Here is a 12,776-nt window from a genome sequence, read left to right as displayed (position 1 = left end):
TTGGTAGGTATTTTTCTTTTGTATTCAAACCGATATCGCTACGATTTTAATCTCCGTAATCATCTGTTTACATTGTAATCTTAAGATGGTAGTTTTAGGTTATGCTGGTTTATTTACAATATATGTTTGAGGTAAATGCTACAGTTTTTTAGCCCAAGTTGTAGCACAAGCTTATTCACATAAATTGTAGCATGCGCTAATACTAATAACTAAAACTAAATAGTAAAAGCTAGTGCTATGTCTAAATTTTTAAAGCAAGCTCTTGAGTTTAATTTACTCAAACTTCAAGACGTTCACTACACGTCGATTGCTTTGATGTGGATAGTCCACTGGAAGCATCATCTACTACTCCATTTAATAACTCCGGTGAAGTAAGAAAAATATCTCATCTTCATCTATGTCAAATATGACCCTATTGTCATTTCTAGCTATTCTAACCGAGACTAAGCCATTCTGTGGGTCCAAGTTTGAAGAAGTTTTTTTTTTTATTTATACAGGCTGTTTCAAAATTTACGAATTCCGAGTTCAGAGCGTTGTAGAGAATCACTTCAGTAGTTCAAATATGGAAAAAAAAGATTCTGGACTTTCACACAAAGAAAGCTGCAACCTCGTCTACGGTCCAAGCAACTATCGGACGCTATCGGTTTTTTTTTTGAACAAACAACTGAATTTGCGTTTTCGAAAATGCATTTACTTCATCAATCGTCGAGCAAAATTTTGAACAGGTCCGAAATTTCAAGTACTTGTCGTTTATTTAAGCGATGATACTCGATGATGCTGCTTTTCGCTGTGTGACAGGGACGAACTGACAGATGTTCGTCCTAGCTTCTTCTTCACAAACTGCTGAATCTACTTGAAATTAGGACGAATTTTCTGGACTCGTGGATTAACGTGGAGACGTTGACTTTGGGAAATCGAGTAACGCGTCGCCAGTGTTGAGCCAATTCATGCCCAAGATGACTGGACGAATCAAGTTTTTGACAACTAAGAAAACGCCTGAAGATGACAAGTCTTGACCGAAAGAGAACTCAAGCCAAACTTGCATTTTGATTCGAAAACTTTGGTGTCTTGTGGCTCTCCGGATGAAAGTGGAATAAACTGGAAGACTGGAGATTTTCCGATTGGTGTTGAAAGCCAGAAAATTATCTTTATTTACATTCCCGTTCAAAAGTATTTGCCCACTAACATTTTTTTAAGTAACTCCAATATAATTTCTTTCTTCCGCTTTTGTTTGGCGTTTTTTGTTTCCATGTTTATATACTCCATCGATGCTAACAGCAATTTTTTTCTTTTTTGGATGTTTTAGAAAATATCAATTTTTTATTTTTTAATGTACTTTTCGGAATTTTGAAAAAGTTATCGTTTCACATATATTCACAATTCATCAGTCTATAAATGTAAAAACGAAAGTGTTGATTGACGTTTACCGTTTTTTTTAATATCGTGAAGGTGTTTGACAACAATCTTCTTTAATTTTTGGTTGCGGAAGTTTATCGTTCTTCAAGTTTTTCTTAAAAAAATAGTGACAGTTTTGTACAGAAATGGTGAAGAAAGTTAAGTTAGGTGTGGAAACGCGTGCAATGATTATCGCTTACCACAGAATCAGCCGAAATAACCGCGAAATCGCAAAAGAATTAATAATATTTTTAAGTGGGCTAATACTTTTGAGCGGTAGTGTATGCAAGTGAACTCGCTGCTTGAATCTAGAAGAGCAGACGAGGGTTGTTGAAAAATTAAAATGTGAGGTAAAAGAGACCAACTCCCTAAATCGACTGAAATCTGGGGAGGTGAAACGACACCAAGAGGAGACAAAATTTTGTGATTGAAACGACTCAAATCTCCTTAATTTTTTTTTCAGCTCATTTTCACGATGAGAGATTTTTTTCTGGAGTATTTTCGTGTCAAACCTTGTCTCGACAATTGGGGTAATGGTGCCACGTTGAAACCCTAAATTACCTGGGGTAAAAGATTATCAGGGACGAAATGATCTTTGCGAACAAATTTGATTCAACGAAAAGTTGAGGGTTTTGCAGCCGCAACCAGACGAGTTCCCCTTTTTAACACGTTCTTCTGGAGTTTCCCGGTGCTGTTGGAAGTGGAATTGAAAATGGATTGAATTGTACAGTGGTTTCTACCACTATGACAGTTGAGACTGCTCAGCGAGGAAACCTTGAGCGCGTGACAAAGTGGAGTGTTCTTGGATGGGTTGGTTTGAAATGTGTGGAACATTTGAAAATAGGTCGAGCGCCAAATGTTTTCAATCGGGCTCGCTAGAAATTTGGCGACTCACCGTATTACAGACTTCTCTTGAAGAGGTACTCGCCCTCACTTCCGGCTGGTCGGTCGCCCCCACTTCCGTTATTTTTCGGATCTCTTCCTCCATTCGAGTCTTTTCTTGGAGAAGAACAGACAATTGCTTCGGATTTATTGGTTCTGGTTGCTTCTTGGATGTTCTTTTATTCCGAATTGTGGTTGCTATTAACGGTCCTCTTTTGGGAGTTTTGGTGCTCCAGGTGCCACTGGAACTTGCTTGTCTCTTCTTGCCGACCATCTTTGATATCAGCTTACGCCTGTAATCACAACAAACCCTTTTCCACTACGATACACTATCAATGTATCTTAGTCACGGGACCAAAATTCTGTGATGATCTAAAACCTAGTACCGCCAAATTTAAATGACTCGCCATAATCGAAAAACCGCGAACTTTAAAAAAAAAAACAAGATGTCCGAATGTTGACGAGTTTAAAATATCAAATAGTTTATCAAATTTTTTGATAAACTCAATGGTTGCTGCAGCTTCAGCAGGTAATTCCTGTAAGACTATGTATGTTGCGCTCAGCACCTGAACCGCCAATGAAACTTTCCTTTTTTTTTTGTTTGTGGGATTAATGTGTGCATCAGTCAATTTTGGTGCTAAAAAATAATCGAGTAGACAAAAAATTGGTAGCCAATCCGGAAGCTGAACAGAATTTGAACATCGGTAACTATGGACACATACTATCGTCTATTGGTCAGACTCTCGTTGAAATTGGGATGGCCTTTGACTCCACCTCTAGAATAAGCTTCCAGGATTGGTTGTTAATTTTTAATCCTTTCTCGAATACTATTAAACTTAATCAATTTTTGATTTGAAATTTACCATCTGTATTGCTGTCGGCACCCTATCTTGCTCTTTGGGACATGAGTTCTGAGCATGAGTTCCAGCACCCTTCAGTTTTTGGAGGATCTTGCGCCTGCTGGATTGACAAAAGTGACGTCGATTGCCGACGTTTGCTCGTGGCCATTTCTTATTCTAGAAAAGGTCGGTAGGCTTCCTATATTCATAGGGGTCATATTTGTCTGACTCATCAGCTCCGCCAGGATCTTTCTTCTTTCATCCTCCGTACCAGAGTTCCACCAGTAAGACTTAGCGTAAAAGTCGCCAGCTACAATGACCCTGCCTTTGCATCTTCTGATCGCGCGGCCTAATCAAAACTCGTCAGATTCGCGTTAGGTGAGAAGTAACAGCTGAACAGTGTGACCTCGCTGCACTCAATCCAAGTGAATCCTCCTCCTTCTCCCGAGGATATCGTGTACGTTCTACCGGTTAGTACTCGGATTGTCGAGTCCAACCTTTTGTCGGTCAGCCACTTGCCACTTCTCATCCTTTTCCTGTTGGGTTCGGACACCAACAGCTTCCAGGCCCTCCGAGAGTATTTCTAAAAGATCGTGGGCCGTGTAACTTCTGATGACGTTCAGATGTACTATCTTAATAAACTCCTGCTACCCAGCGGGAAAGGTGTGACTCCAATTGGGGTCATAGAGAAAACATAGATTTCAATTCAATTGTCTTAAAGTATTTGGTAGTTGTGATTGTAATAACTCAATTATTATTGAAATACATAGAAAATCCTATTGGTAATGTGTTGGAGGAATCGTGGATACCATATGACGCGCTACACCCGCTTTTCCTCTCTGCACGCAGCTGTTTGTAGGCAACCTATAATTCTTGTAACCTTGATGTTTGCACTTCATCCGCGTTTATTGGGTCGAAGTGGCGTGCTACGTTCTTTGGATTTCGAAATATTTATAAAACGTCTTCTGGTTTTATTGTTTATTTTTTGCTGTCTTTCTTACTAGATACTTTCTTACCAACTAACTTAACAACTAACTTATCTTATCAAAAGAATTGAAAGAAGGGGCGGCCGTAAGGGCGGGAAACCCCGAAAACACCCGATCGATGGGGGCACAGCCGCAACCCTGGTATTTTCTGTAAGTGCCTGAGGAGCGAACACTTGGTTTGCCGCAAGTTTTCATGTCTTTAATATGTTACCCCAATTCATCATTAAAAACGCCAGGAAACAAAGAAACCTGCTTGTTTGCCAAAATTTTGCAGGCTTTGTTGAAAATATTGTCAGACAGCCATTATTTCTGAAGCTACTAAATGTATAAATTCTTTCATGTTTTTGTGATTTGGGGTCCCCACTGCCAATTCTCGTTCAGCAGAAGTCGAGAATTGAACTATCGTTACTCGCAAGAGACGTAGTGCAACTTTTATCTGAAGGTAGCGTTAGTGTTAATGTTAAGCTCAACAAAGAGCTACAACTGATGTTATTATCGGTTCAAAATTTGTCTTATTTTAAATGAAGAAAAATTTTTGATTTAAAGGATACTTATGATTTACCGTCATCTATTTGAATTCCGTCGGTTTCCAAAACCAATGATACCTTGCCAGCAACATAATTAAATTTTTTTGCAGCTGAAACTGGTGTTGTAACAACAATTTTTTTTTCCCGTTCTAGAAGTTTCATACTTGGGATTATTGAATTGGATACTTTGAATTGATAATAAAAGTAACTATTTAACTAAATTCTAGCAATTGTAGGACAGTTACAGATATCTAATTACTATATGTATATCTAATATAAAACTATGTTCAATTTGTGCATATAAGGAATAAATAATTTACCAAAATAATTATATTTCACTAAACTCATTGCAAATTGTAATGTACTGCAGTATTTACAGCTGAAAAGTGTAAATATATAAAAACCATTACATCGCTACTACTGAAATTTATAAAACTTTAAACAAAGGTATACTTTTGCAACTGAGCTAAGGCTATATTGCATCTATAAAACTTGGTAACCGCAAATAACCATCTGCATTGTTGTGAGTGGTTTGGGGTTTTTCGACGACACGCATCCCCTCATAAGTCATGTTTGCCCGATCCGATCCTGAAGAAAAATGTCAGGTAGCGGTCCTGTTATTTACAACTCGAAATTTTTGTTTTATGAAGTGATTAACTTTTACACAATAGCAGAATTTTATGACAACAATATAACGTTAGCTCAGTAAGAAAAGTATAATTGGTTTGTTGGACTGGACGGGTCTGATTGAATTGCGACGGTTTGATGTGGATTTAGAGCCAAAAAAACGTATCTGCTTCAAATGAGACCAGATTCGCTCATTTCATATAATAAATATTAGTTACGTCTTTTTGATGTAACATTTCAGACTTATTTTTAGATACGTCCAAAAGTATTTGTCATTTTACCTAGTTGAAAATTGTAGATTTGTCTTAGTGTTTTCACAAAAGGCAATAACACTTGGAAACTATTTCAAAATATCTTAACCTCAAAAACGATTTTTTGGAGATACGTCTCTTTGGCTTTAACATAAATAATCTTTAATTCGATTCATTAAGACTGTCAAAGACCGTATTTAATTTTTGGTAATCTATTTCAAAAAGACCTTGTATATTTACAGTAAGCACAAAATCTCAAAATTAGAAAATTAAGTACATAGTATTATAAATGGTATTCATCTTTCTCTCACCAAATGGTAAAATTGCCGCTTTAATTACTGCTACTTTTACCATGTATTAAAACTTTGTTAATCACCATCGACACCTGTTAGACTAGGCTGTAAACGTTCAGATATAATTTATGGCCGTTTACCTTTTCTAACGTTGTGGACATCCCTTGAAAAAATCAGATAATATATCGACATCTTTAATAATCATAACGTCGTTTTTGGGATCCGTTCTCTGCTTCCTGTATGTTTTGCTAGTTTTGGAGGAGTTCCTTCTCTAACCGTTTAGAATTTACTCCGAATAATCGAAGTTTCATTGTATTACAATTTCTTAATTTACAGACAAGCAAACAGACTATTGTTTCGTGGAATTCTTCACTGTCTCCCCACTTCATAAACCTTCGGAGGTTTTTGTGGCTTCACGGCCGCAGTCACACTTCTTTCCGACTTTCGGTGTTGCCGCTGTCGGTTGTTTTTGTATATGCTGGTAGCTTAAATCGTTTAAATTCTTTTCTAAGAGTGTTAAAGAGATAAAATGAAAAACCGAGGCGAATATTTCTACGAGGTAAGTTCAATCAAAAATTTACTTAAAACGATTTATTACACCCGGTGTTATTTAAGTAAAGCACTAGACTGTAACAGTAGTGTTAAGAAAATAGATGTAACTGCTAAAATCCCGCTTATAGATATCATCTAGACTATTATGTAATATTAAATTAAAACACTATTATATACAGGGTGACATGTAAGTAAAACATCAAACTGTAACAAGAGTGTTAATAAAGGTGGTAGTATTTGACGTTTACGGGAAGGTATGTCTAGGATCATTACTTTTAGCTACAAACAAAGGATTGACACTTGTATTAATATTTTGAGGAATAGTTAGAAAACTTTTTACTTTACTGATTCAAAGTTTCCAGGAATTTGGTGGTTCGACGGGCTTAGAGAGAGACTTGAGGCAGATGTTGTTATCAAAGCATCGCCTACGCGTTAGTTTTTTGAACTGCTGGTGCAGTTACTGCACGTCGCAAAAGTGACGTTGTCTTGAATGAATAAATTAATAAACATTATGATATGATGATGATATGGTCGCCGTAAACAAAACTAATCATAAAACCACAAAAATCGAGTGACGATTTATAGCAATTTTATTACCTAAAATTACCTACCAAAGGTGTGCTCGATACAAACATTTCCTTTCCAAGGAGGCGGCGTCTTTGGTGTTTGACGACATTTACAGTGCCCTGTCATAAATGCGGACTCTAGAGCGCCCCGCATTCCGGCAAATTATGTACCCAAATACAAAGTTACTTCAAATTAGGAATAGCGTTTTATAAAACGTAACACATTGATTTCATCTTTTTGGAAATTGTACAATTTTAAATTAACATTGCACTGATTGAGATCGTTTAAGAAATCATATTTTCTTCTCTCAAAGTCGTCATCTGTCATATCCGAGATTGTAATGTGGGTTTTTTTTCATAATAAGATTAGTATTTTTTGTATTTGTATTTTTAGACTTTGCATTTTCAATCTGTCTTCCACTCCTGCTTGTGCCAACATTTTCTTCGTATAATTTCTTTCCGACTTTAAAAACATGTTGTAACGGATTGCTGGGGCTAGACATCTACATTGATACGATACTGTATACGAAAAATGTATTTTTTCCTACCAATAAATTTGTTTATTTCTGAATTGTAGGATTCTATAGCATTTTTATCTACATCAAAAAGCAACTGGCTGCAAAGACATTTTATATAAAATGGAGTCGAAACTCCGTCTGAGTTTCATTCAATTGGCTCCTTTTGTACTCCGTACAATTTTGTAAAATAATGTTTAGTATTAAAATAAAAACGGTTTTACTTCAACCAATCAAATCTCTTTCTCGAAAGGTATTTTCAAAAAATGATTGCGTTTCCTTAGAAACATTTATCCGAATTGTTGAGAAAAAATATCCAAAAGTTGTTTGATCAACTTTGGTGTGTTCTGTTACAATGACATTTAACCTAAAAGCAACTAAACTTAACTAAACCAAATGAAACGAATCGAAATTAAACTAACTAAATTTTATAACAGGTGTTCGAAGTGACCACCACCGACTTCAATACAAAGTCTTGCTCTTCTTAATAAATTGTTCCTGGCATTTGCCAACATTTGTGGTGTTACTTCAGCCATCGCCTGTGTTGCAAAATATCAACATTTTCCACTGGCACACGGTAAACACTAAATAAACGGTAAATCTAAGATAAATCCAAGCTATTGGACCTCCGCGCCCTATCCAGCGATTTGGATATTGTTTATTTAAAAATTCTTTAACATTAAGAGCAAAATGTGTTAGTGCTCCATCATGCTGATAACAGTGATTTGCTAACGATTCTAACGCCACATTATCTCGTAAGTCTTGATATTGCTAAGTAACAAGGAAAGTGTAGTTCGGGTACAATTAGTTGAAAATTTGTGATTGGTCAACTTCAAATTGCTCTAATTTAAAAACTAATGACTTAATTTTTTTATTTTTTTTTGCATATTCATATACAAGTAGCTATACAGAATCTGTGGTTAACGGGTTCTACGCGAGTTCTGGGACACTCTGTATGTTTTATTGTTATTACATATTATGTAGAATCAAACATAGGGTTATTGTTAGATGTATTGCATATTGTACAGTTACAGTTACAAGGTCATCAATGGCAATGCTTAACTGTATAACTAGTTGTCTATAACATCTTCCCTTTTTAAACAATATTATAACAAATGTTTATAACAAAACAATTCATAAAAGATTAATATAAAATGAAATAACACTACTAGTAAGGCCCCCTCAGAACACAACACATTTTTTATGCTTTCAGCCTGGTTTTCAAAATAACTTTTAAAAAGTTAAAATTTTTAAAGAATCTTCCCGGGTTTTCGAAGTCACCCTTTTTTAAAAAAGTCAAAATTTTAAGAAATATATCCTGTTTTATCAATTGTGAATATGGTTTCGTTCAAACAAATTCCCCTTTTAAAAACACTTAAAATAAGGAATTTCACCTTGTTTTCAAATATTTTACCCTGTTTTGAATTTTGTACTAGTAGGCCCTCTCAGAACACTTTGTTTTTTTGATGATTTTACCCTGTTTTTATAAGGTAGAAGCAAAGAAAATTCATATACAGAATGACCGATCCCATGTTAAAGTTTGGTTCTCATGGAAGGCCGTTATGATGATCCAGATGGCGTTAGCTCTGCCGGCCTTTTTGAGCAGGGACAGTCTGAGATAACAGATGGCAGTCTTTAAAATTTAAAAATGCGCCTCCTAGGCGAGAAACTATTATGCGCTTTTGCTGACGTTTTTCCTATTACTTAGTAGATGTCTCTTTTTAACCTCCCCAAAGGGGGTATGTCTGCGGCGGTACGTACCTGAAGCAATAAATCTTTTAGGTACATTCTTCTTGTTGCATTTCAAACCTCGCTTCTGAAAATTCTAGCCCAGTTTATTACACCCAGGTAGGATATTATGAAAGGTGAAGCGAAGTATTTTATGAGAAAATACCTTTTGTAAATACCACAAATGTAAACACGTATTAGAGTTTGAGAAAAAGTATCTTTGAAGATTGTAATGTAGATGTTTAATTACATAATATATAGTGTCTAGTATTTGTAGCAACATGATTTTTTTTTTTTGATAATCTCGAAATTTAGGGTCAGTTAACAGAACATTGAGACTTTAATTTAACACCGATATCATAAGATCAGACCTCTAAAAAGCCAAATTAATGTTAACTTTGGATTAAGTTTTTTATTGAGCTTCTGTAAATTGCTACAGTATGATAGGTGCAGTTTACAGAACGCAAAAAAAGTCCCATAAAACTTTCTAATAAAAATTATTCAAGGTGTATTTTTGACAATTTTTGAATATTTTCAATGTCCTACTAAAATCGAGACTAAAGTGCTTATTCCCAATAAACATAAACTTCGACATAAACATAAAATTTACGTTGAGAGAATCTTGAAAAAAGTATCATTAAAATTTTATTTTGGAATAATATTTTCCTATAAATTTGGTTTCTAACGAGCTCTGTAGCAATAAAGTGCCTTTATTTTGGGCGTTAATAGAGGGCTTCTGGTGGGTCGAAGAGAAGAGTGGAAAAAAAGAATGACATTTTCCAAATTTACACTCTGCTCTCAGTGAAACAATATTTTTCTTTTTAACAATCGAATCAAATCTAACGTTCTGATCTGATGCTCCTCTTGGGCCTGCGTTGTTGTTATTGGTGTGATGAGTACTTGTCTTAATGCTGCGTTTTCATAATTCAGTTCCATTGTAATTTAGCTGTCGCTATTCATGCTAATGAAAAGCACTCGCATCATTTAATACTTAGAAGTAGGGACCGCGGCAAATATTCATTAGTCGAAATTCTGATACATTTTAAGGGTGCTTTCAATATAGTTGTAGAATTAGACCATTGAGTTCTTTGCAACTTATTTACAAATTCAGTAATTAGTAGTCTGTATCCAATCATGGTTGCGTTAATCCACCCATAAGATCCGACAGACTTCACAACCAAACATAAGTCGGTGGAGGCCAAAAGGGATTGCTACCTGAGGTAATAAATCTATCAAACAAATGGGATTTCCACCAAGTGTTCTTAAAAGTCTATTTTTAAAACTACCCTCTGTCAACAAGAAATTGTACTAGGTATCCTTTCTTGGCACTATTTCGGGCCAGTAAAGAATTCTTGGCCGGTCTATATCTTCCAATGTGCAGGTTTGAAAGCAAGCTACTTTAAATACGATTTAGTGAAAAATTGTACTGATGCGCCCTCATTTAAAAATTTTCGCAACAATTGAGTCGTCCCACCGAGCCCCATAAGAATGGTAGTTCTTTACTCTTAATGTTCTTTGGTAGAAGGCATGCTATAGAAACTCATGTAGATGGGTCTGTTCAGCACAACAGTTCAAATTTAATGACTCTAGAAATCAACCCATTGAACAAATTTCGGGCAAAGCCCTCATGAGCGTCCACACAGTGAACTAGTGCGTAGCATGCAAAGCGAATTTTAATAAAACATTAAGCATATAAGCCCCCTTCAGCACTTTGTTTTTTTTTAATCATTTTGACTTTGTTTAGCACATACCAATTTTTTATCAAATCTACCCCGTTTGTTAAAAATTAAAATTTTCTTAATTCCTTATAGATTTAGAGTTTAGGCAAAAAACGATATAGTTAAATACCTACTCGTCTATTGATCAAATACATATTAAAAATATAGCGTCGTTATTTGAATCTTAAATCTGTGGATTCAGACGTGTCCTGTGGGTTTGTATGTGTGTTCTGCTGTGCCTGTGGGTTCTGATGTGTCTGTGGGTTCAGACGTGCCTGTGGAGCCCGACGAGGATATAGATTCCGATAAGTCTGTGGACTCATCCCTGCAAAAACACAAATATTAATTATGCAATTTTCATTTGAACTATGTACACAGTAACTATTTAAATCAAAAATTAAAAAACGGATTAGAATGTTTTCTTACCCTATCAAGATTCGAATTTTTCTCAAGAGAAGATTGCGAACCTTGGCCGACCGTAAAAAAATGTAAAAATTTGACTTCCCGAATCTTCGTGTAAGTTTGATCCCTGTTGCCCTAATTTCTTTTGCACCTCTATGGCGCGATTCATTAAACATATGTCCGTCTCTCCTCTTATCGCACGGGTCAATTATCAAATGCGTCTTATTAATTGTTACCTCGGCATAAAATGTAGAACCCTGAAATTAAAATTGATTAAATATAAATTTATATATAATAATATTAAATTACCTCCAATTTAACTCTCCCATTAAATTTTGTCATTTTGTCAAGGCGACCCTGCTGTATCTCAATCCAACTACTTAAAAGTTCTTCTATCTTATCTGAAAATTTAAAAAAAAAACAGTTTTTTTCACTTTTTTACAATTCAAGAATAGATACCTCTTGCCATTTCGGACGACGACGATTGATCGGTGTTCTATGGATTAAATTTACACCACACAACACTTAAAATTCTTCTTCTTCTTCTTCTTCTTCTGTTTTTTAGGGTCTCCAGGTCCTCAGACCTATATCACCAATACCGGTAATCAGCACTTTACCACTTAAAATTATTACACTTTTACACTTATTTACATTATTGATATTGACACTATTGACAGGAGTAAGTTGACAGTCAGTGTCCCCACTCGCCAGCAAAATAAAATCTAAAATACCAATACCTATTTGGACGATCTGTATATTGTATTGCATATATCTATTATTAATTGATTCATTAATTTTAATTAACAACTAATAAAAGAATTAAAATCTAAATGGTATTGTATCAAAGTTTTCTAGAATAACTCTCTTGTCATAAACAAAACCAAATTCCTTTGTTTCTATTTATTTAAAAGTTCTTTAGTTTTAGTATCTCTGATAATTCGATTATATTGTGTACTGATTTTATTGTCTTTGTTCGTCTTTGACTCTGGACCAACCTGCGGAGCAATAGTCCCTTGCAGGGACGCTCTGCTGGACTTTTCTAAAATATTGCTTATACTATCGGAGTTAATCTTTTTGGACGTTTCATAGTTCTTGGGTCTACGAGCCTGCCCGAAAATTTCTGTTTGAAAAGAATGCAACTTTAACAACACCTTTGATTGACAGCTGCCAAAAGGGATTACCGAGGATTTGGTAATGAGGGAATCATAAACTTTATGGAAACGGTCGCTTGACCTGCCATTTCCTAAGAAACCCAGCGGTTGGAACAATAAATTCGTGTTGGACCAAAGATGAGTTTAAATATCAGGATTTGAGTTTCTCTGCGTTTTGAGCCCGTGAAATTTCTGGTTCTAGTAGGTAAAAATGGAAAATGGAAAAATGGAAAATTAATGGAAAATGTATGTATAAAATCCGCAAATTTCCAGTTTCCATAGTACGTAATGGCAGAATGTTTTTTAATTGAAAAATGTAATTTTCGTAAATGTAGTCCGAAATT

At 35.3% G+C, this 12,776-nt stretch overlaps 1 protein-coding gene across 1 annotated transcript; it reads right to left on the bottom strand.

The window, feature by feature from the left end:
• Nucleotides 1-3,211: 3,211 nt before the first annotated feature.
• On the bottom strand, nt 3,212-11,966 carry LOC148167650 (uncharacterized). Its single transcript, XM_088046922.1, has 6 exons — nt 11,741-11,966; nt 11,591-11,682; nt 11,306-11,538; nt 11,084-11,204; nt 3,595-3,763; nt 3,212-3,465 (listed from the first exon to the last, which is right to left on the bottom strand). Exons 1-6 carry the CDS (start codon nt 11,748-11,750, stop codon nt 3,212-3,214), a joined length of 879 nt encoding a protein of 292 aa, XP_087903048.1. The 5' UTR covers nt 11,751-11,966.
• Nucleotides 11,967-12,776: the final 810 nt, after the last annotated feature.

Source organism: Gnatocerus cornutus, chromosome 10, assembly GCF_029298725.1.
Source record: "Gnatocerus cornutus isolate USDA-ARS CGAHR chromosome 10, icGnaCorn1.1, whole genome shotgun sequence".
In the NCBI taxonomy this organism is placed as follows: domain Eukaryota; kingdom Metazoa; phylum Arthropoda; class Insecta; order Coleoptera; family Tenebrionidae; genus Gnatocerus; species Gnatocerus cornutus.
Note: the sequence above shows the minus strand (reverse complement) of the source record. Positions and strands in the feature narration are given on the sequence as shown.